The 26,350-nt window shown below is 38.7% G+C and overlaps 3 protein-coding genes across 5 annotated transcripts; 2 read left to right on the top strand and 1 right to left on the bottom strand.

The window, feature by feature from the left end:
- The first annotated feature begins 260 nt into the window (after positions 1 to 260).
- Positions 261 to 5,062, top strand: dph2 (diphthamide biosynthesis 2). Of its 2 annotated transcripts, none has more exons than XM_050056944.1 (7): positions 261 to 409; positions 840 to 1,016; positions 2,357 to 2,469; positions 2,718 to 2,938; positions 3,087 to 3,770; positions 4,317 to 4,496; positions 4,698 to 5,062. In XM_050056944.1, the coding sequence occupies exons 2-7, from the start codon at positions 867 to 869 to the stop codon at positions 4,823 to 4,825; spliced, it is 1,476 nt and encodes a 491-aa protein (XP_049912901.1). In that variant the 5' UTR covers positions 261 to 409; positions 840 to 866; the 3' UTR covers positions 4,826 to 5,062. The 2 variants fall into 2 exon arrangements, with proteins under 2 accessions (XP_049912901.1, XP_049912902.1); XM_050056945.1 differs by lacking the exon at positions 261 to 409 and adding an exon at positions 1,274 to 1,459 and having other exon boundaries at positions 879 to 1,016.
- Positions 5,063 to 5,170: 108 nt separating this feature from the next.
- Positions 5,171 to 11,989, bottom strand: ncf2 (neutrophil cytosolic factor 2). The gene is made up of 15 exons (XM_050056943.1): positions 11,775 to 11,989; positions 11,443 to 11,525; positions 11,145 to 11,253; positions 10,512 to 10,646; positions 9,832 to 9,939; positions 9,614 to 9,673; positions 8,519 to 8,562; positions 7,995 to 8,136; positions 7,774 to 7,839; positions 6,722 to 6,782; positions 6,498 to 6,541; positions 6,196 to 6,350; positions 5,992 to 6,103; positions 5,412 to 5,529; positions 5,171 to 5,310 (listed from the first exon to the last, which is right to left on the bottom strand). The coding sequence occupies exons 1-15, from the start codon at positions 11,946 to 11,948 to the stop codon at positions 5,219 to 5,221; spliced, it is 1,503 nt and encodes a 500-aa protein (XP_049912900.1). The 5' UTR covers positions 11,949 to 11,989; the 3' UTR covers positions 5,171 to 5,218.
- A 1,901-nt stretch (positions 11,990 to 13,890) lies between these two features.
- On the top strand, positions 13,891 to 25,402 carry garem (GRB2 associated, regulator of MAPK1). Of its 2 annotated transcripts, none has more exons than XM_050056907.1 (6): positions 13,891 to 14,261; positions 16,357 to 16,497; positions 17,222 to 17,352; positions 17,700 to 18,899; positions 19,795 to 19,949; positions 20,397 to 25,402. In XM_050056907.1, the coding sequence occupies exons 1-6, from the start codon at positions 14,141 to 14,143 to the stop codon at positions 21,256 to 21,258; spliced, it is 2,610 nt and encodes an 869-aa protein (XP_049912864.1). In that variant the 5' UTR covers positions 13,891 to 14,140; the 3' UTR covers positions 21,259 to 25,402. The 2 variants fall into 2 exon arrangements, with proteins under 2 accessions (XP_049912864.1, XP_049912865.1); XM_050056908.1 differs by having other exon boundaries at positions 20,400 to 25,402.
- The last annotated feature ends 948 nt before the right edge of the window (positions 25,403 to 26,350 follow it).

The raw sequence follows: 26,350 nt of genomic DNA on the forward strand, positions 1-26,350 counted from the left end.
ATTATTTACTCTCAATTGAAGACCAAATAACTTTGTTTTGTATTATTTATGTTGTAATATTTATAATTTGTATCTTTATTTGTTTAAATTTGTTTCCCTTAAGTATTTTTATTTTCTTTATTTTGGCTAACATCGTTTTTTTCTACTCAGTTTCATGCAGATCTACTTTGAGAATATGGTGGACTTGTATTACTGTTGTATTTCTAAATTGTTTGATAAAGTTTTAAAATTTGTCTTGACATAATTAATACCAGGAAACTAAACCGCTTTTATTTTGAAAACACGTGTGAACCGGAAGTGCTTGTCTTAGTGGAACTGAAGTAACGTTTACTTTGGTCTGTCGACACGTGTAACGCAGCTGTTAAATAAAGCGTTTATCCGTCAACAACTACCCACCTGACATTGAATTGTAAGTCTGCATGTATGTGCTATAAATGTAGGTTGTAAATTACAGTTTGTAGTGATGTAATTTTAAATGCAGACCAGCTAACGGCTAAGCTAGCAGGCGGATTTAAGGTAACGTCAGGTAACTTCAGGGATGGTTAAAGTACGTTTGTGACAGTGAGTGTCGTTATCGTGTAAGAAAACATTATTACGTCCAGTTGACAGTGCGTGAAGTGGTTGTCTACATTGTTAAGCTTAATTCCTAAACATAACAATACTGCCAGCAGTCTGAGATTGTTAAGGAAAATATACTCGATATAAGTTAAATCAGTTCAGTACTTTTTTACTTAAGAATAAACCATTAGGTATTTCAGAAGTGGTGGTTCTGCTTTCAACAGTTTGGCTGCTTTATCATTAACAGATATGTTAAACTTTGGTCTGTTGCATGTTTGCAGGCACTGCTGCGTGTTTCCGATGAAACAATGTCTGACGCATTTAGCAGCAGCTCGGAAACCGTAATACAGCGTGTGGTGGAGGCTGCTGTGAAGACTAATACTCCTCTGGATAAACTTGAAGAGCTGTATCAGATTAAGAAGACTTGCGCCTTCATCAGTGAGCATCAGTTTGAAAAGGTGAGGATACAGTTTTTACCTTTAATCGTGTAAATAGTTAAGTTTGTATGCACACTCAATGGCCACTTTATTAGGTACACATTGCCAGTACCAGGTTGGACCCCCTTTTTAATTCTTGGTGTCATAGATTCAAGAAGGTGCTGGAAACATTCCTCAGAGATTTTGATCCATAGTGACATGATGACATCACACAGTTGCTGTAGATTTGTCTGCTGCACATCCATGATGAGAATCTCCCGTTCCACCACATCCCAAAGGTGCTCTTTTGGACTGAGATCTGGTGACTGTGGAGGCCATTGGAGTACAGTGAAGAAATGTTGAAGAAACCAGTGTGAGATGATTTGAGCTTTGTGACATGGTGCATTATCCTGCTGGAAGTAGCCATCAGAAGATGGGTACACTGTGGTCATAAAGGGATGGACACGGTCAGCAACAATACTCAGGTAGGCTGTGGTGTTTAAACCATGCTCAGTTGGTACTAAGAAAATCTCCCCCACACCATTACACCACCACCAGCAGCCTGAACCGTTGATACAAGGCAGGATGGATCCATGCTTTCATGTTGTTTACACCAAATTCTGACCCTACCATCTGAATGTGGCAGCAGAAATCCAGACTCATCAGACCAGGCAACGTTTTTCCAATCTTCTATTGTCCAGTTTTGGTGAGCCTGTGTGAACTGTAGCCTCAGTTTCCTGTTGTTAGCTGACAGGAGTGGCACCTGGTGTGGTCTTCTGCTGCTGTAGCCCATCTGCTTCAAGGTTGGACGTGTTGTTGGTTCAGAGATGGTCTTCTGCAGACCTTGGTTGTAACCAGTGGTTATTTGAGTTACTGTTGCCTTTCTATCATCTTGAACCAGTCTGGCCATTCTCCTCTGACCTCTGGCATCAACAAGACATTTTCACCCAGAGAACTGCTGCTCACTGGATATTTTCTCTTCTTCGGACCATCCTCTGTAAACCCTAGAGAGGGTTGTGAGTGAAAATCCCAGTAAATACTCAGACCAGCCCGTCTGGCACCAACAACCATGCCACGTTCAAAGTCACTTAAATCACCTTTCTTCCCCATTCTGATGCTCGGTTTGAACTTTAGCAGGTTGTCTTGACCATGTCTGCATGCCTAAATGCACTGAGTTGGTGCCACGTGATTGGCTGATTAGCTATTTAAGTTAACAAGAAGTTGGCCATTGAGTGTATGTATATAAAAGAATGAAAGGACGACACAGTTCTTGTTAAAAAGCTATTCGATCAGTCGATCAGTCAAGCAAGTTCAGTGAAATATTATGCAGGAATGCTAGATACACCTCTGAGGAGTTTGTCTAAAATGTTTAATGTTCACAGGTTGCTCTGCAGTTTCCTGATGAGCTGCTGGTGGATTCAGTTGCAGTAGCAGTGGAGATTGAGAGAAACAGCAATGCAAAGCCATACATTTTGGGAGATACATCCTACGGCAGGTAACACATCAGGTTCATTTGAGAACACACACATTTTACAGGCACCTTACACTAGATACAAAGCAATGCTCTGCTGGGACGGTCCTGGCATTCATGTGGATTCCACTTGACACACACCACCCAACCAAACACTGTTGCAGACCAAGTACTATTATAGTATTTTTTCACAATATAAGATGTAAGTTAAATGCTCTAAGTGTTGTTATTTTTGTGTACATTCATATTTGTTGTTGAATTTTCTTGAGCAGTTGCTGTGTGGACGAGGTAGCCGCAGAACATGTTGGAGCCGACTGCATTGTGCACTATGGCAGCGCCTGCCTCAGCCCGTCTAAAAGGCTGCCCCTGATGTACGTCTTTGAGAAAAGAGCGGTGGATCTTGAGAAGTGTACTTCTGCCTTCAGAGAACTCTACCCCGACACACAGAGTCACATCATCGTCCTCTATGATGTCAACTATGTTCATGCAATAAGTAAGTATTCTTCAAGCCCTACTGTGTACTCTTTTATCTGATGCATGAAATAGGGAATATATATGTTTATGTCATTATATTGGGTAGATATTCAGTTTTGTAAATGATTTCTGGTGTGACTGAATACAGCTTTTTTTTTTCTTTTTAGGTGATCTTCTGACTCTCCTTTCGCCAGAATATCCAAACCTTGTCGTCTCAGAACTTGTTGTCGAAGGGGAGCAGTGTTTCAGTCATGACTGGATTAAAGGAAAACACGATGACGCCACAGAGCAAGACAACAGCCAGGTTATTTGTCAGTTTGGCCGGAAGTTCTTCTTGAAGAGCGGTTTAAGCATCACAGATTACAGTGTGTTCTACATTGGCCAAGAGGGAGTGACGCTGAGGAACTTCATGATGACTTGGAATCGCTGCTCATTTTGCTCTTTTGACCCCATTAAAATGACCGGGAGGACTGAGTCAGTCAGTATCAACCGCGCACTGATGAAGCGATATTACGCTATAGAAAGGGCCAAGGATGCCAATGTGGTCGGCATCCTGGTCGGCACGCTTGGGGTGGCAGACTACCTCAGCATCATCCAGCAGTTGAAGGAAACCATCAAAGCAGCTGGCAAGAAGAGCTACATGTTTGCCATGGGGAAGCTGAACGTACCCAAACTAGCAAACTTTCTTGAAATTGACATTTTTGTGTTAATTGCGTGTCCTGAGAACTCACTGCTGGACTCCAGTGAGTTCTACAAACCTGTAGTAACACCGTTTGAGATGGAGGTGGCCTGCAATAAGAAGAGGGAGTGGTCGGAGGAATATGTCACAGACTTTCGACACCTTCTGCCAGGTCAGATTGTGATTTATTCACATCAGAAAAACTTTTTTTATGTTAAGGGACTGCATAGAAATTATAACAGGATTAAATGTTATATACATTTTTCAAAAAAATGTTGAATGTCACGTAAAGTTGGCCAATGTTATAGTTCAAATTCAGCCTTTTTATGTAGGCTTTATTCCAAAATAGACATGGCTAGTTTAAGTTCTCCAGAGATTTAAAAGTTTAAAAGTGAATATTATCATTCTGTTAATTGTTATTAATCTATACATTTTATGTAAGGGCTTGGCAAAATTGAGAAAATCAAATACTGCAGTATTTTTGACAAAGTGTATATCGAAAGTGTGCTTCATTAAAATCAAAGACTAGAAATATTGAAAAGTGAAATATAAGATTCAGCCCTGTCGCCTCCATAATTTTGCGTACAGTCCCTAATATGAATATAGTTCTCTGTCTTCATTACACACACAAGTTTCTTCCATTATATTTTTAAACATCAGTAGCCTATTGAGGTCTTGCTTCGTCCGATTCATTCTTTTTTTCTCAACCTTTCACCAGGTCGACAGAGTCACGTGCCTCTATCTGATCAGCCGGAGGAGGACGATGAGACCGACGTGTCTTTAATCACAGGAGCTCTGCGGAGCAAGAATCTGTTGAACAGTGAGCCAGCAGTGTCCTCATTTGGCTCTTCGGTGGTCCTCAGGAACCAGACGCTGACTGTAGCCACCAACTCAGCCGGTATGAGACAGTCAGAAAATCTGCTGCACATAAGACGCTGATTGCTTTCATTTCCGTACATACATATGTTTACTGAAGACTTCCACACACATGCAATAATTGTTACACCTTGTGCATACAGAAACAGAAATGTTTACTTGTTACAGTCTTGCACAAACACACTTATATATTACAACACACATTTATGCTTTCTCCTTACAGCATCTTTTCTGTCAGAACGAAGCTGGCGTGGCTTAGAGCAGAAGTTGGGGGAGACACCTGTGGTGAAGGCAGCAGAGGGCAGGAGAGGCATAGCTATTGCCTACGAAGAGGAAGGAACGTCTTCATGATAATTTACCAGTAACTGACAAAGTCAACAGATTATTTAATCATGTCTGCTGGTGTTATTTGTATGTTGCCTTTAATTTGTGAGAGCTGTAATAATGATATGTTTTCATAAAATCAGTATCAGATATTTATATACCTTATATCACTATGACTACTTTTAATTATCACGTCACTTACTGAGTCACAGAATGTATCCTATGATTTTGTCCGAACATTACAAGTTGACACACATGTCCAAAGGGTTTTGTCATTATTGTGAAAAGATGTTATAAACTACATTCATATGTAGACTCTGCTTAATTGAATTTAGTTGCTGGAGGTAACTGACCACGTCTCAGCTTTGACTAGTTAATGGTTTTACTAGCTTCAGTATTTTCTGTTAACATTTATTTAAATTACTGGCCGTTGACAGGAACTTCTTCCACAAAGGATGAAGGAAATATACCAGTGTTCCCATTGCACTGCCCTTCCAACCAATCCTGGTTAACTAGAGAAAAATATACATATAAATTAGGATCATATTTCTCAGACAAATCACAGTATTTTTAAATATTTGGGATCTATATGGCCAAAAGAGTGGAGTCTCACCTCTAGAGAGGAGTGTGATTTTATCGCCTTGGTGAAAACTGAGATCCTCAGGATTCGACGACTCATAGGAATGAATTGCCACCAAGTGAATCTCACTTTTTTGATTTCCATCAGTTTGCTAAAAACAAAGGGCACAGATCATTATTTTCTACTCCATTTCATGATAACACAAGCTGGAAAATAGTGTTCTTGGTTTGCTCAGGCTTTATGGTTTATGGTATAACTTTTACATATTGAATCCAGGATGACATGGAGTACTAACATGTGGCACTCATATAATAAATTATTATATAAAAATGTATTTAAAATAAAAGAAAAAAATCCAGTCAAGTTCTTTAACTTTTCCGAACTATCATGATCAATCATGAAATAATAGTAATGAAGAGTTTCAGTATTCTCAGTGCTGCTTTTTTCAACCTGACAAAAATTTAATTCTAAGGAAACTCTTGAACACAATTTAGCAGGAACATCCTAAAAGTAATAACCATTCCAACACCCTTATTAGGAAACTGCAGTATCAGCCAGAATAACTGTATTTTGTGAGGCCAGCATGTTCAACAATCAGTCAGTACTAACTTACCTCTGTGGCCTTACACCACAAGGTGATGCGCCTGCTGCTGGCACGACTCCACACACTTTCCATTTCTGTGCTGGCATCGATTACACTTTCCTCTGTTACCTCGGAGGTTAAACTAAATCAAACAAAAGGATTGAAATTTATACTACATCCGTAATCAATCCTAATTGATTAAACTGATAGATTTTTGTTGAATGTGCAGTGTACCTCAAGGTGATTGCAGCAGGGGGGACCTTCAGTTTCTTACTGACTGTCTCAATCAGTACAGCATAGGGAGACTCAGGCGGTACTGACACAGCAAAGTTGAATGTGAAACGGAGTTTGACAATATATGAGTTGTCCGTAGGTCCTTCATCCTGGTGCTGAAAGGACACATTGATTGACTTCAATCATCACAAACATGTAGAAGTCAATCCACCTTAAAACATTTAATATTTAACATGTTTTTTGTGGTTTACACATGTATCATATTCATGGGCAGGACTGGACAAGGATTTGCCTCGGCATACCTTTTTTCGTGTCTCTCCACTGCTGTTACCAACAGGAGTAAGACCTTAAACAGAGAATGGGGAAAAGTTTTGTTGCTGGTCAAATTATTTTTGCACGTTTCTTTTGTGTTACAATCTTTGTTATGACAAATGGGTTGAGCTGGTAAAATGCAATGGTATTAAGCACCAATCAGAGAACAGTGCCTGTTGTAATAAATTTTGCTTAAACTGTCAGAAATATCTACCTGGTTTCCTCTCAGGTCTGGTCGGAGGTTCTCGGGTTGGAGGCTGAGATACTCCCTGTCCCTGATTAAAGCCATTCAAAACATGGGAAAAAAATGAATATATATTTAATTACAACGTACTACAGAACTTGAGCAGATACAATTCATCAACTGCCATTTTAGTAACCTGCAGAATATGCTTAGAAAACAAGACTACCGATGAAGTGTTTAAAGGGACAAAAATCAAGAATACATATATTTCCTCTCGCCTGTAGTGGTTTTTATCAATCTAGATTGTTATGGCGTGAGTGTTGGAGATATCGGCCATAAAGCCTTTTCTTGAATATAATGGTAGTCAGCTTGTGGTGCTCAAAGTGCCCAAAAATACATTTGAAAAACTCCACAGCAATGTCTCTTTCCATTAATCATGATTCGGTTACTTAAGATAATCCACAGACCTTGTTGTGAGCGGTTTCATGTAGAAACAGTTTTCTTACATTGAACTACACCTGGCAACTGTATCACCATGCAGAAGGAAGCGTGCATCTCCTCATGGACGAGAGGTCCATGCTCATGACAGCGTGAGATGTAAACATTAATGGCGTCCCCCTAAACTGAGCTCTAATGTTAGGTAGCTGAGTGGTGCTAGGTGAGCTTGCAGTAGATGCACGCTTACTCCTGTGTGGTGAGTCGCTTGGCAGGTGTAGTTCAGTATCAAGAAAATAGTTCCTACATGAAACTGCTCACATGAAGGTCATGGATTATCTTGAGTAACCAGGTCATGACTTCTGGAAAGAGACAGTGCTGTTGAATTAAGACCAAAAAAAGAGCGCTTTGAGCACCACAAGCCGACTGTCATCTAGGTCCTTTATATAGAAGAGAAGGCAGACATTTCTACAGCACTCAGCAACTCACACCAAAACAATCTCGACTGATAAATAACACTGCAGGTAAGATAAAGAAATAAATATTTTTAATTTTGTGTGTGTTAAAGTATTAACATTGTCATAGCATTATTACAAATCTGATATAACACCAACAAAGCGAGATAAGAAATGAAGTCCATGCTTTACCTCATTCTTTTTAGAAGCCAAGGAGATCTCCAAACGCTCCAGGTAGTTGTAAGGAACAAGTCCCCTCTGTAAGTCACATGATAATGATGAATACTTCCAACTGACAGTAACATTATGTGAATAATGCACATTTCATATTAAGAAACACGACTGCCAAGGTCATGAGAGATGCACACTAGCACAGAGGCTGCAGATGTACAGTTTGTATGCAGTGGTCTTACTCTTTCATTGAAGATCACAGATGCCCAGTTGTCGGCACCCTTCTGCAGTACAAACACGATATTGCCTGGCACCACAGCCAACTCGTCACTGGTCTCAGGAACAAACTCAAACAGGACAGTGTGGGGTTCTCCTTCTAAAGCCCTGTGAAAACAGGAGACATCCACATGGATCAAAAGACCTGCTGGCACACGATTATTCCTGCTCTTGTATTGTTCATATTTACACAGTGATTCAACAGTTTCCTCTTATGAAAGCGTCACACTTTATAGATTTGCTTGATGCTTTTCTTATTTTCTATTTCCTGGCTACGTTAAGAGATTATTTTTCCATTTTACACATCCACTTTGAACAGTGTGAAATCCATCATCTATCACAAAGTCATACCAAATATCAAGGTAATCATTTTCCTGCAATAAGTCTAATAAATCTAATAAATCATATTTTCAGATACTGTAACTACAACTAAGTAAAATGTGTTTTTAGAGAGCATCAGGTTTCTATGACTTTAAAGTGACTGTTGTACCTGAGGACCTCTGGTTCTTTTGGACGAGTTGGACCATCTTCAACCTGCAAGATGTAAACAGAAAAAAAAAAGCATCCAGTCAGTAGAGCTGGACGTGATATCACACAAAACGTAGCAGTCGTTTCTGACACGATCAAAGTGTAGTATTACAAGAGCTCTTTGTTAGATTAGTGTCACTAACGCCTGTACATAACACAGCTTATCAGAGTTTATTTGCATCATGGTCACCAATACAATCTTAATTTGATATTATCTTAATAATAATTCTTAATATCAAACCTGTTGCAATAAATCTTGGAGTCTTGTTCAAAAAGCTCATCACAAAGCTCATGCAATCATGTTTTCATTATAGAAATATTCCTAAAATATGATCCATTTTAACTTTTAAAAACAGACAATTTTACATGCCTTCATCTCATCACACCTGGATCACTGCAACAGCCTCTTTTCTCACCTCTCTCTGCCAAGAGATGTGATCACATCACTACAGGTTTAGCCTCTTTATACTGGCTCCCAGTATGTCCTAAAATAGATTTTAAGATTTTACTGATCACTTTTAAGGTTCTTTGTGGTCTCTGTCCCAGCCATATCTCTGACCTCCTAGTACTGTTCACAACAGGACGTACTTTGAGGTCCTCGGACAGAGGTGTTTTGTCTTTTCTAGACGTCTGGCTGAAAACTAAAGAGGACAGAGTGTTTGCTGTCAGGGCCCCGAGGCTCTGGAGCAATCTGCCTGAGGACATCAGGTCGGCTGAGTCAGTGATTGCTTTTAAGTCCCTTCTTAAAACATACTTTTATTAGAGAGGCTCTCCTGATTTTACTTGAGTTTTAAGTTCATTTAAATGTTCTTTTATTTCCTCAGTTTTTATATACCAAAGTATTTTTATCAGTTATTTTAGAAGTTGTTGTTTTCATGTCTTCTCTGTTTTAATAATTGACATGTAAAGCACTTTGTAACTCTGTTTTGAAAAGCGCTTTATATATAAAGATTATTATCTTCCATATGATATGCTTTTGATATAATGTAACACACAGAATTCTTTGTCATCAGACTGTGTGTGTTTTTTCATTGCCAAAGAAGAGCCCATGTGTCACCTGTGGCTGCAATGGGGCAAATCCAGAGAAGGCATCCTGAGGAATGACGGAGGCAATAACCTGAAGATAACAGAAAGAAAAAAATGTAGGTTCTCCACCTCAAATAATTATAGTAAAAAGTGACAGACAATTACAGTGAAGTAGATGAGCTGTACTCAGGTAATGTTTATGGGGTTTATATCACATATGCAAAGGTATGTCATTGTATAAAGTCTTACCGTTGCTTTGCCCAGGTAGTCCTTTTTCTCCAGCTCAGCAACATAGTGCTTATTTGGTCTAAACAGCACTTTTGATGGGAACTCCACTGGTTTGAAAAGTTTCTGTCTCTGTTGGTGAAATTGCATTGCAAGGGTTATTAATATTTTTGACACATAATTCTGACATGACAGAAAACTAAATTAGTTGCTAAATCTGTTGCTATAATCGAACTTTCATTGATTAGACTAACATTTATGTACATTTTCTTGCAAATAGCTGATACAGGGCTTTTATTAATTAGTCATTGGCAAGTCAGTGTGAAGGGAGAGGAGAGGAGATATCTGCACATCAATGCAGCTGGGCTAGAAAGCCACAAAAAGGTCCCCAGGCCGAGATCGATGCAATTATAGTCCATCTATTTAAGACATCTGAGAGTGAGTAAAAACAGCAGCAAACATTTCAGTCCTTGACTATCACGAGTCAAGTTTTAACTCACTCTTAATCATTTTTTTGCATTTTGAGCACCTTTTTTGAGCACAGATGTCTTAAATAGATCTCAGCCTGTGGACCTTTTTGTGGCTTTCTAGCCCAGTTACACTGGTGTGCAGGTATCTCCTCTGCCGTTTTCTCTTGTTTGTCTGTTGTACCGCCGGCACCTTACATCCCAAGATTTTGTCATTGTGACTACATGTTAACTGACCAGGGCAGAGTCCAGTGCTTTGTCGATGAGATTGAGCTTGGCGTCTGTCTTGTAGTCGAGAGCCTTCACAAGTTTTTCATGGGCTTTTTCCCAGTTACCCAACCGAGCCTCAGACAGAGCCACGTTGAGGAGAACCTGTGGCAGGAAACATTGATGTTGCATTAGAAGGTCTTTATTATTTTAATATATCAGGCATTTTAAATCCATCATGCAGACCACAGAATTGAGAATAATGCCTGATTTTTTTTTCTTTTGACCCCTGGAAAGGAGTGAAAAAGGGGGAAAATTGAAAGTACTTTTTAGACATAAAGCAGTGGAAAGGTTAAAATAAAGGGGTAAAATATAAAATCTGAGAGGCGGACACATGTACAGTAATTGCAAAATGTAAGAAATGTGTATGGGTAATGGGAAATAAGGACTGTGGGAGGAAGCTGGAGTAACCAGAGAAAACCCACGCTGACACAGGAGACTGTGCAAACACCACACAGAAGCGCTACCCTACCCTGCAGGTAACACCTCCCCATCTATATATGTGTATACAATTTACATCTCTAAACTGTCTGACAGAAGTAGACAGAATTATATAAGGAGTAACAAGAACATAAAAACGTTTGGAGGCTTTAAAAGACTTACCTCACATGCATATAATTTGTATCTGAGACCAAGTGCTTTGTAATCTATCAGCTGGTTGCCTCTTAGAGCTTTGAAGGCATACTGGAAATCAGCTAAACTCTCCTCATACCTTTGAAATACAGATAAACCAGTTATTGACTTTTGCATGTAACAAACCACAAACATTTTAAAAGTAAGAGCAGTGACAAGGAATCAGATGTCATGACAATAAATGCATTCGTGTGCGACAGTTATTTAAATCACAATGTTAAATATGAAAAGTGAATGTGGACATTTTATTGAGATGAATGTGTCTTGCCTCTCCTTTTTGTAAAATGTCATTCCTCTCTGAAAGAAGGCAACAGCCAAATGCTCATCTTTGCCTATGCTGCAATCAAACGCCTGTGAAACAATCAAGGAAACACAGTAACTTCCTCTAGAAGAAAAGAGAAATGGTGAGCGCTACTTCTTCTTTCACAGTGACATGCACTTTCAGAATGCAAAACATCACCACATTTCAGCTCGGCTTAATCAGCTGCATCCAAACAAGATCGTACTTTTTGATGAATATTACAAAATAAATACCACAGATTTTTATTTATTTTTTTGTCATGTTTTAGCTTGCATTTTGCCACCAAAGGTCTGACGTACCTTTTCAGCAGCATCCAGGTCTTTGTTAAGAAGATGGAGACAGCCAATGTTAAAAAAGATTTTGGAGTTTTTTTCTTGGATAGCCACAAAAGTCCTGAGTGCCTCTGGCAAATCCTGTCTGTCAACACAAGTTACAGCCTCGTCCCACTGGCGCAGAGTGTCCACAAAAGACATGGTGTCTGGTTGGGAGTGCACCGAGCTACAGACCAAATTAAGGAAGCTCTACTGATTTGTACCAGCTAGGTCAGGAAGTGTGATGACACTGTCAGTGTTGGTAAATTTGCACACCAGGTTTGAAGGGCCAATGGCTGTTCTTTCTTCGCACCAAATGTGATTCTCTGGCATTTATGTAGCAGGCCTAATTCAGCACGTGTCAGTTACTTTCCCATATTACTTTCATTCCTTGAATGTAACAGGTTCTACATTACAGTATATACAGGGTGCATTATTCATTTCCTCAGAGAGAATCGTGCAGTCCTTTTAAAGTCTGTTTTTTAAAACAGATGTAGAGAGATGATTGTAAGTCATTATAAGTACACAGACAGAGATAAGCAAGTGGAAATTGGTGTTTTATTTTATTTTATCATGATTTACAAGCCTTTACAAGCCATCAGAATCATCAGGTGGAGGCCAAACAGAAAAGGACAACAAAAATATGACATAAATTAAAGTACAAATAAAAATGCGAATGGCTTGTGACAAAAGGTTCACTTGATGATTTTAAAGATAATACATACATTTATTGTTTTGATGGCTTTTTTGTTTTCTGAAGAAGAATCATTGACAAATATTGATCAATTTCCTTCATAAATACAAAGAATTTAGGGATTTTTTTTGGTAAATTTTCATTTGTGAATGTGAAATTTGGCAAAAGGTAAAATTAGATTAATAAAGAAACATGCAATGATACCTTTGTCACAGTAATCATAGCGCCCAAATAAAGTATTCCTTTAGTAAATACTTAAGTCTGAGAGACCATTGTCAACTATGAATTTAGTAATACCTTTATATCTTTACAATTTACACCTGTCACTGTTAAACTTTTTAAGAAATGCAGCACTGGATCAATGGATCAGTTTAAAGCAAACTTCTTTTTACCTTATTTGTTAGCAGGGACTTTTGCGGTAAGGACTAAAATTCCCTCCTGTCAATATTACTAAACAAAATTACTCCAATAAAATGTCGCAGGAACAGAAACCATGTTGTCCTCAAACAAAACTCTTATTCTGGAATTCAAAAAACAATTTTAAACCGTAGGCCATCAGGCTGATAAATAAAAACATATGAAATAATTTTGGTCTTCAGGTGCAATCCACTTCTTTTTAGTGCAAAAGTCAATTTATTAAGTGCAATCCACTATTTATTTTACCCGCACACTGTACATTGACAATAAAGTCGTATGCTGTAAAGCCCTGTGAGGCAAATTGTGATTTGTGATATTGGGCTTTATAAATAAAATTAATTGATTGATTGATTAAAGTCTGTCCATTCCATTCTATTGTATTCTATTCATACCTCTATTAAAGGAAAAACAAGTTCTACACATTGGAGACTGAATTGAATCAGCGGGTGACACTGTTAAAGACATAGAGTGGTTGACATTCCTCAATAAAATGTACATACCAGAGGAGATAGTGTCAAAAACTACAGAAAATTATTTTGGGGTCGTTGCATATTGTATCTGGCGAGAAATTCTTTATCGTTACAGTAATCCTTCATTGACTCACTAGCTAAATACCACTGTTAAAATCACTTATGATAGAATTAATGGCTTGTTGTTATATGAAATACTGTAATTATGGTATTTATTTTGCCTTATCCTTGAGTTCTCGGCATCAGTGACACACTTAGCAATAGAAAACTACAACTTCCGGTTTATATATAGCTGATTAACAGCCAATGATCTCACATTTGGAAATACTCTACAGTCAAGCTCACAATATTTTATAATCCAAAGAAAGAAACAGGAGAAGAAATAAAAAGAAACAAAGCGACTTCACTAAGAGAGCATGAAAAGTGCTTGGTGTTGTTCACCCTTTACTTTCGTGTACCCGATGTAAAGTAATGCTCTTATTTTGAAAGGAAAAACGTACTTCCGTTATTCATCTGACTAACTGTAGTTGCCCTGATGCAGCCGTCGCGAGCTAAACAAACATGGCTCTGCTACATTATGAGACATCGGAGCTTAATGATACGTAGGCAAATGAAAAGGGAAATATGCGACCATTAATAAGAGACGTGCCAAACACAAAGCTGTAGATGGAGAGCTGATGTATTATTCGGTTGGTTAGCTCAGTGTAGCCGTTTGTGACCGTGTTTACACATTGCTAGCTAGCTAACCAGTTGGCTAATGCAAGCTAGCAAAAATGGACCTTGGAACAATGTTGTACAACAATTTAAAAGATGTTACATGGAGCACGACGTCTTTGCCATTAGATCAACTTGTCAGTGCTTATAGGTTGCCTCAAATTGCCAAGCTGGATAACGGTTAGTAACTTGCTGTCACTACTAAGTTTTCTTTTGCCAGCTGTGTTGCTAGTTAGCAGCTAAAGGTAAAGTGGATAAGCTGTTTGCAAGACACATTTTTTGTTGTTGATTTTGTCAGTTTATACTACTAATTATCAACAAAACTGACTACTTAACATAATAAGTTGGAATAATTTAATGATGAAAGCTGCGACTCTGTCTTGAAGCCTATTGTGTGTATCGTGAAGAGCTCACCAAGTAACTACGTTTGCCAAGTTAGTGTTTATTTGTATACTGCTGCAGTCACTCCGTATCCACGTAGGTGAGGACAGGAAGTTAGTGTCAACACATCTGTCATTATAGCAAATTAGCCATAGTATTTAATGTTAGGGACAATATATTGAGACATCAGAAGACTGGATTGTGCAATACAGTAACTCCTTGAAAATGTGTGCATATGAAAAAGTAGGGATGCACAGTATTGGATTTATTGCCGATATCCGATATGCTGATATATCACAACTAATGTAACCATAACCATCTATATATCCACTTTTCCCCTACCTAATTGTAGTGATCATTATGTCTCTTCTGTGGTGGAATTAACATGATATTATGCATGCATAATCTCAGCGTGATGGCCCACCAGCAGATTGAGACATGAAATATAATACTTTTTAATATATGTGCAAAATAAAAAAAAGCATGTTGGCTGATTCTGATAGTTTATTTTAAAGCCAATATTGGCTAATACTGATAATGTGCCGATATTATCTTGCATCCCTATTAAAAAGGCACATGTGCAGCATGATGCTCTTTTTAGAAAGACAATAAGGACAGATACAAATGATAATTGTAGCAGGAAAAGTAAACTTTATTGTTTAATCAAGACTGAAAAATTATCCTCTGCCTTATTCTCAATACAATGAAAGCAAAACAATACAAGATACAATAAATTTACAGAAAGGTAAATGTAGAATCAAACTACAGATGACTGCATTGTGTAAGGAAATTTACCTCCACAATCGTTGCAGCTCTAGTACACAGCTGTACTAGTGTGAGATTCACAGTACGATAACTGTTCACAGCATTACGGTATTACAGAATTATTATCAGTCAGTATGACCCTTAAAGGAATGAAACAGAAGGGTTACTTTTGGTTGAACAAATGTTTTAGTACGATAATTGAAACTCAAAAGTATTTTGTTGATGGAAGTATGTGTAAAGAATCTCCCCTTTGAAAATAAACTTAAGGGGAGATTCTCTATCCAGTTGCTTTTTGAAAAAATCATAGCGAAATGTACGCGGAATGATAACCGGCAACTTTTATATCACGGTATACCTTGAAACCAGTATTTCGCTGCAACCCTATTGTGCACTAATATAATTATATCTACCGTAGTAGCACTTACAAATGAAGCCATTAGGAAATCAGCAATAATTATTATTTTATTACATATCTTCTCATCTTTAGTCACCCTCCACTAAGCCTCCTGCAGAATTGTGGTGGTGTATTGTGCTTTTAAATGCTAGTGCTTGCTTTTTAGAGAGGTATGGATTGAGGCATTTGTTATTGCCCTTGGAGGATAGTGACTAAAGTGTGCTGAGTAATCCAATGCCTTGGCTTCAGTGGAGCAGTCTGTGAGGCTCACAAGTGCAATAAAAAACAGAACCGCAGTCATGGCATTTCTCAGGATACTTCAAGATCATCATTAAACATTTGTCTCAAATTAATTTTGCTGCAATGACTCACATTCTGAACACCAGTGTGTCTTATACAACTAGTGCCAAAATGGAGTGGCTCGATGTTAGACAACTTTAATAGAATTAAAGACATCTGTGTGTCTGAGCTCTCATACTTAATATTTCAACGTCAGCCTGGTATTGTATGTTTTTCATTTTGACCATCATGACCGAACAGTGACATGTTGTTTCATGTGTTACATGATAGTCGTAGAAAGTGGCAGTCAGTGCATTAGAAGTTAATCTGAAACTTTCAGAGATTTAGCGTCCTTTTTTTTTTTTTTTTTTTTTTTTTTTTTTTGTCAACACCTTGTAATATTACAATATTTTCTGGATTGTTATGTATAATCTGTTGTTGTTTTCATTCCTGCAGGTCAGCTGGTTGAAGGGCTCAGAGACAATGACTACCTCTTGATTCATTCCTGCCGTCAGTGGACAACAATTACTGCTCACAGTCTGGAGGAGGGACATTATGTCATTGGGCCAAAAATAGAGATCCCAGTTCACTATGAAGGTGAGCTACATCTGCATGGATGCTCGATGCTCCTGAATTTGCTTGACATGCACACTAATACTCTCCTGTTATTACTTATATTACAGTATTCTGAATTTCATATGGGTCATGTAAACAACATATTTAGATATTCAGTTAGGCCTATTTGGATATTAGCGTTTTCCAATTAAGACGTGGGATGTGTTGGTATTATTCAGGTTTTAATATTCTTTAAACATGTACACAGTGCATTTAAAATATGTGTCTCCGTTGGGGTTTATACTGCAGTGTGTGATACACGACCTCTTGTCTGTTAATGGTCAGCTCTGTGTGTTGTCATGGATACATTGTGCACAAACCAAGTCCTCAACAGTTTGCATGTAGTAGGGAGTATTGGTGGAATATTAATTTTCATTAGCCATGTAAACAGCCTTCTACAAATATTGTCTTTTTTGAAACAAGGGCAAAACCTGGAATATTTTGTGCATGTAAACATAGTCAGTGTATTTTGATAATGTATCTTTGTACACATCAAAACCGTAAAAGTCAGTTGCTTAATCTGACAACATGCGGTTCAAAGTGGGGGGGCTCCACGAATGGTTTTTCGAATCTTTGATATCTGTGCTGCAGCCCTAAAAAATCAGAGTGGATTTTTAGTGTAGTGTTAAAAATTGATACTTGCAGTGAAAAGTACAATCCATGCTTGTCCCCCTCAGCTGCATTCAGATGTCTTTCCCTACTTCAGGTCAGTTTAAGCTACTGGAGCAGGACAGAGATGTCAAGGAGCCTGTGCAGTACTTCAACAGCGTGGAGGAGGTGGCCAAAGCATTCCCTGAAAGAGTCTATGTCATGGAAGAAATCACTTTCAATGTTAAGGTACATCTAATTTGGTGAAGAGATAATTATATTGTTGTTATTGTTCCTGGATTCTGTAGTGTAAATTGAAATTTATATATATATATTCTGGACTATCAATACCATGTTATTAACTTCTCTAGACCTTCCAACTCTTGACAACAGGGGTAAGATTTTCCGTTGGGACTATAAATCTTCCTGTTAAGATTTAAAAGACAGGCATATTTAAGTGAATTTGTTACTGCCCCATTGTTAATTTGCTAATTTAATTATTGCTGACAGGGTTTTAACTTAAAAATCAAAATCACAATGTGGAAATGCTCTTCTTAATTTCGAAAGTACTTAGGCCATATGTCATCTTTTCACAGATGGCTTCAGGGGAATGTAATGAAGATACCGAAGTTTACAACATTACATTAAACACCGGTGATGAACTGACATTAATGGGCCAAGCTGAGATCCTCTATGCCAAGACCTCCAAAGAAAAATCAAGATTCAACACAATTTTTAAGAAGATTGGGAAGCTAAACTCCATCAGCAAGATCGGCCGAGGCAAGATGCCATGCTTGATCTGCATGAACCATCGCACCAATGAGAGCATTAGCCTGCCTTTCCAGTGCAAAGGCAGGTTCAGCACTTGTAGTCCACTGGAGCTTCAGATGCAGGACGGCGAGCACAACATCAGGAACATTGTGGAGAAAACCCGACTCCCTGTCAATGTCACAGTACCCAGCAGTCCCCCCCGCAACCAGCATGACCTCCACCTCATCCGAGAGGGTCATCGCTACAAACTGGTCAACATTCAAACGAAGACAGTGGTTGTGTGCTGCATTCTGCGAAGCAACAAAATTATCCCCATCCACTTCCCCTTTCATATGGCCATGCCTAGATTTATTATTCCAGAAGAGCTGCTCCAAGGAGAATTGTGGCTAGACACTATGGTACATCGTTGGTTCTCCTTCTGCCAGGACCAGTTCGACATAGATGACTATTCTCGTGCTGTCCGGGACGTGCGGACAGACTGGAACGACGATGGTAAGAGCCCTAAGAAAAGCAGTGGGAATGGCAGTTGCGGTGGAAGCAGCGGAGGCAGCAGCTCCAACGGTTGTCCCAACCACATGCAGATTCCCAGCTCTTTAACTTACGCCCGGGATGAACTCACCCAGTCCTTCCACCGACTATCTGTGTGTGTGTACGGCAGCAACCTGCACGGCAACAGTGAGGTCAATTTGCAGGGCTGTATGACACTATGTGGAGATTGGGCTCTTCTGCCCTCTGATTGCATCCCTTCAGACTCAGGAGAAAATGAACACTTTTACCCTGAACTGATGGAGAGCACAAACCAACAATCATCCCTCAACAAGTCGGACGTTCCCTATGAGGAGCTGTGGTTGGATCACTTGAGAAGTCAGATCCCAAAACCTTCTATAAGTGAGGGAATTCGAGGCATCAACAATGGCTGTGGTACAACAGCAGCCCTGTCATACCCAGTCACTTGTCCTCTTGGTGCAACACCCAGCTCAGATGTGTCTCTTACTCCACCACCGGTTCCACCCAAGTCTGAAGCTGTGAGTATAATCTGTCATACTTGAAGTTGTAATCCTTAAGATATCAGTCTTGGTTGGTTTTATAACATGTGTGGTTGTAGTTGTAATGGCAAGTGCAGTTTAATACTACAGCCTCTTCTTCAGCAATACAACAGAGACGACTGTTGAGAGTGTAGTTCAGACGAAACAAAACTGGGTTGCAGCCATGGCAGCTGGAACGTTGTGCAGCTACGGCAGGTAGATTGATCCTCCCACCGGCTCCCTTACAGTCAAGATGGTGGCAAAGATGACAAGGCGGTCAACTTACTCATCTTGTATCATGCCCAACTTTAGTGGATTATAACATATGGCATATGAAATGAATGTGCAGATGCTCCACTTCAAAATCAGACAAACTCTTCTATGGATGTCAGTTTTTGAGCCATGCTGATGGCCAAAATGGTTCCTGATACAGAAACTAAAACGCTTGTTTTTAGCTTAGCCGATTTCCAGAGAACTTGCGGCCCTTATCCACCAGTTAAGAAGAGTTAAGAGCCAGTAGTTAATGACGGTATAAAGCAGTCAATAAAACATGTTTTTCAGTAATCGTTAATCACCCTAATCACAAGAGATCCTTGAGCATACAGTCATAAAACAAAATACGATGCTGATTGTTCCAGTAGTACGGCTGTTATGAGGCTGTTGCGCACATTTTTTTTCTTTAATTCCCTTGTGCTGCCACTTACAATAAAAACTACTATACAGAGAAAATTACTGAATGTAAATACTTTAATGGATATTGCAGATAAAATGCAGACCATAAATAGGAAAAAAATGGGGGTTATTTAATGAAAGTCCTAAGGACATCTTTAGTTTTACACAAAAAAAGAATGTTGATTTTGCTGTCTGTTTCAAAGTCAGTTCATTTCCTTTATAGGTGAAGGAAGAATGCCGTCTTTTGAATGCTCCACCAATCCCTCCACGAAGTTTGAAACAGATGCCATCAGTGCCCATCCTGTCCAAGCCACGGCAGCAAGAGACTCGGTCTCCAAGTCCGACCCTCTCCTATTATTCTTCTGGTCTCCACAACATGTAAGAGCTGGACCCATTCTGTAGCGCATATCTGACACAATGTACATCTAATTAAAAAGAAGAAATCAAGAAAGAAAAAAATCAAGAGACAAAAGTGATGCTATATAAAATCAGACAATCCACTTATACATTTTTAGTTTAAGGGTAATTTATACTGATATATAGTTCTAGAGAACCATTTTGTCAAAGTATTTTTTCCTATTTTGTTCAATTCCACAAAATTCTTTCACTTATTAAGATGTGTCGATTAAATATTTGATGGTCTATCATGACACATTTAATTGCAGATCAGTCAGCACACAGAAGTTTTTCCTTAACCCAAATTCTTTCCTTACAACAGCCGGAAAATGTCAAGTTTTTGTTAGAAATGTTGAATGATTAAATCATGATGAGGTCTACACGAGGTTTGCCCTTATAGCACAAATTAATTTTATATTTTTCCAACAGTAGTGGAGCATCTGAGCAAGAGGCAGCCGATCCACAAGAGCAAAGCCACGTGTGCTACCCCTGTAACTGGGGTAAATCCAACAGCACTGAGCCAAATGCTTCGTTGCCCAGTGGTAGCCTGCCATCAGACGGGATGTCCTCCAGGTTGTCTTGGCCAAATAACTTCAGCGGAGGAGAATCGCACAGCATGGATGAATTTCTACCAGCCAGCTGTCGAAGTTACTACAGTTACCCCAGAAAAAGATCCCCGAGCACCCAAAAAACCTGCACATCCAGTCTTGTTGACTTTGATAGCCGAGAGCACGCATGCAGCAGTAAGGACTTCAGGTTGGAGAAAGCTTCTCTGAATCAGTTCTGCACCAAATCTTCAAGTTACAATTCAGAAATGTACAGAGACAAGCCAATAGAAGAATCTAACACTAAGCAGAGCCTCTCTTGCCCCATCTTACCACCGCGAACACCAAAATCAAATGCCACAAAGAAGTGCACAGATTTACTGTCAGGATCAGTCTGTGACAGTGAGCAGGAAACTTCGAATTGCTCACTTACTTCACATGAGCAGGGCACAAAAGAGATATTTTCCATCTCAAACTCATTAACTCCTGACTGTGCAGCGGTTTCTGCCACTGCACAGTGGCAGCCCCCGTCCAGTCTGGCTGGTCTCTCTATTGAGGAGGTGTCCAAATCTCTAAGGTTTATCGGCCTGCCAGATGACATTGTTTCTCTTTTTGTGTCTGAGAAGATCGATGGGAATTTACTCCTGCAGCTCACCGAGGAGATTTTGTCAGAGGACTTCAAGCTAAGCAAACTGCAGGTAAAGAAACTCATGCAGTTCATAAACGGATGGAGACCCAAGATATAAGTAACAGTATATGACACTAAATCCTGTTATAAAGCAGAGATTCATGCCTTCAGTATATATGCTATGCACACCAAGCCACAAAGAGTTTCTTTTTGTATCATATGAATTTCTTTCTTTGTTACTATATTGTGGGGAAGATAGTAGGGGAATGTTTCCCAGGACATTTTAAGTCTGTGACTGCTATTTACTAACAGATTGGCATCATTTGGCACTTTCATGAAGACATTTTCATGTCAGCTATTTAGTACTTTTCCACCCACAGCCTACTAGTGTTCATGCCGTTACACAAATCCTAATTCAAGCCAACAAATGTAAAGGAAAAACACTGATGAGGTAAAATGTAACAAAGAGATTTGCTTAATGAGGACAATGCATTATTCTGATTCTGCTATTTCCAGGATTTTTAAAAGAGCACAAAAAACAGAGGATGTACTACGGTATATGTTTGGATGTTCGGATTTTGTAGTGGATGCACAATTAGAAATTTGGCTGAATTCGGTAACCAAAAAACTCTTGCATCCCAAGCTTCAAATCACATAGTTATGCTGTTTGTCAAATACAATGTGCGCACTGTTTTCACAAGCTCTGGGAAGTGATAGAGAATGTTTTTACAAGTGCATTTCCTAACATGAATCAGAATAGTTTATTTAATTCTTTACTGTCAAATGAAGTCAAGACCTGCCTTCTGCTGACAGATACCAAGAAAAAGTTGTGTTCTTTTAAAAATCTGTCCCTTCGAGCTCTTCTTAAGCTGTAAGCTTGGTCTGCATCAGTGAAAATTCACTACTTTTTCAAATGACAAGAAATAGTCAATGATGAAAACCTCATCTTTTAACCTGTGGTATCATACTGATGTGCAAGACTGTCCTCCCCCTAAAACTACCCCATATGTCGTTTGTACAAGAAGCTTATTACAACCCATGTTTATGTTTATTGTTAAGTGACCTCGAGTGGCCATATTATGATGGGAGCAAAGAAATAAGCGGGCGACATAATTTATAGAGTGACGAAGTCTGTGTAGGGAGGACGTCAGGGTGGATCAAAACAAAGGACTTTTGCTGTTTTCTGAATCACACACTTTTTCTTTTTACTTAAAATTTCATGCTATGGACTGTGATGGATATATAAGCAAGAGGGTCAAAGTTCAAGGCGTAGTGTTATGATTAAGTATTATGTACCAATTGTATGCACACTCCATGCAACAGTATAGGGCTGCCCCCTGAAAGTCAGAGATTCAAATCATCAGTCGGAGATCCCTCAGTTGATTGAGATTGCTAAATGTATTGCATGAATGTCAGCTACACTGAATGTCTCGCTGAACCCGTCCAAACTTGAAAACTTTATATCGAAAAAGGAACGAATACTCAAATATTTGTTTTGAGCAGCAAAATCTGATTCAACTGACATAATTCTGAGTCGAGCACAGCCCTACAGCAGTGTTCACTCTGTAAGGGCAGCTGCATTACGTACTGACAGTACAAAGAAAAAGTGTGCAATTCAAAACGCAGCCGTAGACCCAGAGACCACTGTTAGTGCCCCATGTGAAACCCAAAGAAAGTGTTGTTATTTCCAGTCAATGTTTGAGTTACTTAAGCCACATACTTAACTTAATCCAAATTACGATCTGCAAACATAAGGGGTGCTAATTTAGAAAGCGCTCCTGCGAGTCATTTTAGGGACCCTACACATGCTGTGTCTTTAATCGCTTGGAAAATCAGGAGGTCAGGTGCTGGGCGCTAATCCTGTGTTTACTCTTTGCCAACTTTCAAAGGCGCGGAGGCAGGTTGTGTATGAGGTTGCTAAGCGACCATAACCAGCACTGTGTCATAGCCTACTTACCAGAAATCCTGAGTGCAGAGCTGATGTTCTTCCAGGCGCTGTTTTGTAACCGTGTATTGGGCCAGTTGGACAGAGGTGAATCTCTGGTAGCCCTGCACTACCATGATCAACTTCTCCATATTTATCACAGACAAGGGAAAAATATCTGCCAGCTGTGATTGCTTGGTCCTCATCACATAACATGCAGTGCGTACTGCTGTGTTCCAAAAGTTGAACAGTGTTCATCTCAGGGCACAGCCCTAAAAAATAGGCACTGGGGCCACTCTGGCGTCGCTCTAGCGTTTAGGTGTGCCTGCTACATGTCTTCATCGGAAACAATGAATTTGAGTCTGCAAAAAACACGGCATGTGTACGGCCCTTTTGGAGGTTAGGAACAAACAACCTCTGTGGTCGTATGGTTTGGAGGACTTGTTGGGATGGACAGTTCCTTAGAAAATGAATTGGAAAAGTGAGGCAAGGGACATGATGTGATTTGATTTTACAGCTCTAAATAGATAAAATCTAAAATCCTTTAAGTTTCAGAGTCTGGTAAGTTGGATAAAACCAAAAACACCAGCTTTCAGTGTAATGAAGAAGTAGCAGTCTACACATCAGTCTGACATCAGGTTTTAGAGTGTTGGTTTCCTGTCCAGTTTAAGAAGATAAAGTGTTGCATGCATTCAAACCAACTGCGCTTTGTTGTCCAATCAGAAATTGCATCTGAATTTCTTGGTGTGATATTCTACTTTATGGAACTATGCTAGTAAGAGTGAGCCAAATGAATGATTGTGATAGTCTTTCTCAGATTTGTCAACTCTTCCTTATTTCTGTTTGATGCATTTTTAATCTGAATTCAAGTGTAACGCTACTACTTGCTTTAACTTAAACATCTATGCTAAAAAAAATAACTTAAAGTCATTTATGGCAGAGAAAGACTGAGTGATGTCCTTACTCTAAAACTAACATGAAAATAACCAACAAAGCTAATGGATCACGACACATAAAATACGAATTAAGCATCATGCACTTTGGTAGATTTCAGCCTAATTAATTGCAGTTAAGGTCGTTAAATATAAACCTATAAAAGAAGAGTGTCTATGTAGAGAGTGAATGCACTACATGCTTTTTCAAAACTAAAACGGTACTTCTCCTTTGTTCTCATTGTATGTATTATAAGTGTCCTAACGCTAGAAACAAGAAGAAGATAGCTTTTCTGCGCCTTAACCCAGAGACCTTAAAGTATATAATATTTCACTTTGGCTTACCATTTTCATTAAGTCACTCTGTTCTCTTGAGAATATACTCTAACATAAATGTCTCAATATGAACATCAGGGAATAATGTCGTGTGTATTTCCCTTGAAACTGAAAATGATCTGCTAAAATGAAATATTGGTTTCTATTGGTACCAAACTTTATTTTCTATAGCCTTGAATCAGAGTTGACTTATTTATGCAGTATTTAACATAATGCAAATTATGCAGGACAGTTATTGTCAGACTGTTGGTTTGGCTGATATATAAAGGTGCCTCAGCCTTTCTGCAGCCCCAGGTCTGATCTGTTGGCCAACAGCTGTTGTTTTTTCCCCCCTGACACTTTTTGCAGTGGGTTGTTACATATTTTACTTGATATTTTAATTTTTTATGTAAGTGCAAATTTAATGTGATTTTTTTTTAAAGATTACTAATGTTGAAATTATTTTTATTGAGAAAAAAAAAAGCTTATGTTCAAAACATTTTTAATACGTTTTTTTTTTTTTTTTTTTTAATTCTGTACAACTTCTGTTCTGTAAGTCATGAATTAAAATAACACTTGGTCACGAGGAGAGAAAAAAACTGCAAGCCTCAGTCACACTACATGGATGGTGACCAAAAAAATAATGTTAATAAGCCATATGTTCAGGTAATTTTCCAGATTTAATTGTAACTTTGTCACAGTATCCACATGTCTTTGGCGTGTGTCCCTTGACACTGTTATTTTATGTTGGTTAATGTCCTATGCAACAGCCATGGTGATCCAAAGAGACCCTGGGAAGGAACAACTAAACAACTGAGTAACAATAAAAAGCAATGTGTTATGCATAGTGAAACGACCACAGTGTTAATTTCAGGGGAATGAAAATCATGCATGCCAAATAAATTCTTCTCAGTCAGTCATTTTACTTGAATAATCCTGATGTGAACTGTGGATAAGTGACCCAGTCCCATTAATACACTGTCATCAAGCAGCTAATACTGAAGGGTATTCCATCTTGATAATGCTTATCAACTCTGGACCAAGGCCGTCATGAATTACCACCATCATTGTGCAAAAAAAAGAAGAAGAAATGACTGTGACACTGGGTTTGATTTCACTTGCAACAGTATTGGTCATCATTGCTGATATTTTCAGTTATGGATGGTTATCTTTCAGTTGAACTTTTGTTTCCCTATATTGATTGTATCATCTATTAAAAATGGATTAACTAATGTGTGTGGCTGTTTTTTAGTCGAGTAGAAGCTCAGCCCTGTTCTCATGTGAAATAAGGAATTAGTTCAAGATTGCACATTCAATCAGTTGCTCAACAATGTCGTAGAAAACCTGGATGATGAAAAAGGTCTGTACTTAAGCAACATACAGTAGGTGATGAAAATGATAAGAGCGCTAGTGTAAGTCAGTCTCTTTTTATAATATTTGTATTATTGTAATTTAAAGTAAAGGTATGTAATGCTTTACTAATATAATTATAAACTCAAAAAACAGCTAATAAAGTAATTTCATTGTAGATAGAAGTATAGGTAACTGAAGGACCTCTTAAGTCAAACAGAGGATCTGTACTGTCTTGGCAGATTCAGGGGACTTGGTGTACAAGAAGTCTTTGGCAGATATTTCAACTGTGTTACTAGGTTTTACAGCTGCAATAATTAGCTGATTATCAGTTAGTCTACACCAGTGGTTTCCAAATTTTATGTACCCAAGGTACATCAAAGGGCAAGACAAAATCTCAAGGCACACCTGTATTTATATCTTTGCACAACAGCTTCTATAACGTGTGTTCTCATCCCTCACACTGGCTGCCAGTCAGGGTTTTTGATGTGTTACACAGTAACAATTCCCATGCACAAGCAGTGACAAGTATGTCTCCTGTGAGGGTTTTTTTAAAAATTAAATTACATTTATTCGCTTGAGTTTGCCTCTTTATTAGGAAATGGGTGCACACAACATACTGATGCAGTCAATTAAAAATTCATAACTTTTTGTATAGGCCCAGCTGAATATTGCAATAATAATGTGTG

Source organism: Epinephelus moara, chromosome 11 (assembly GCF_006386435.1).
Source record: "Epinephelus moara isolate mb chromosome 11, YSFRI_EMoa_1.0, whole genome shotgun sequence".
Lineage (NCBI taxonomy): Eukaryota > Metazoa > Chordata > Actinopteri > Perciformes > Serranidae > Epinephelus > Epinephelus moara.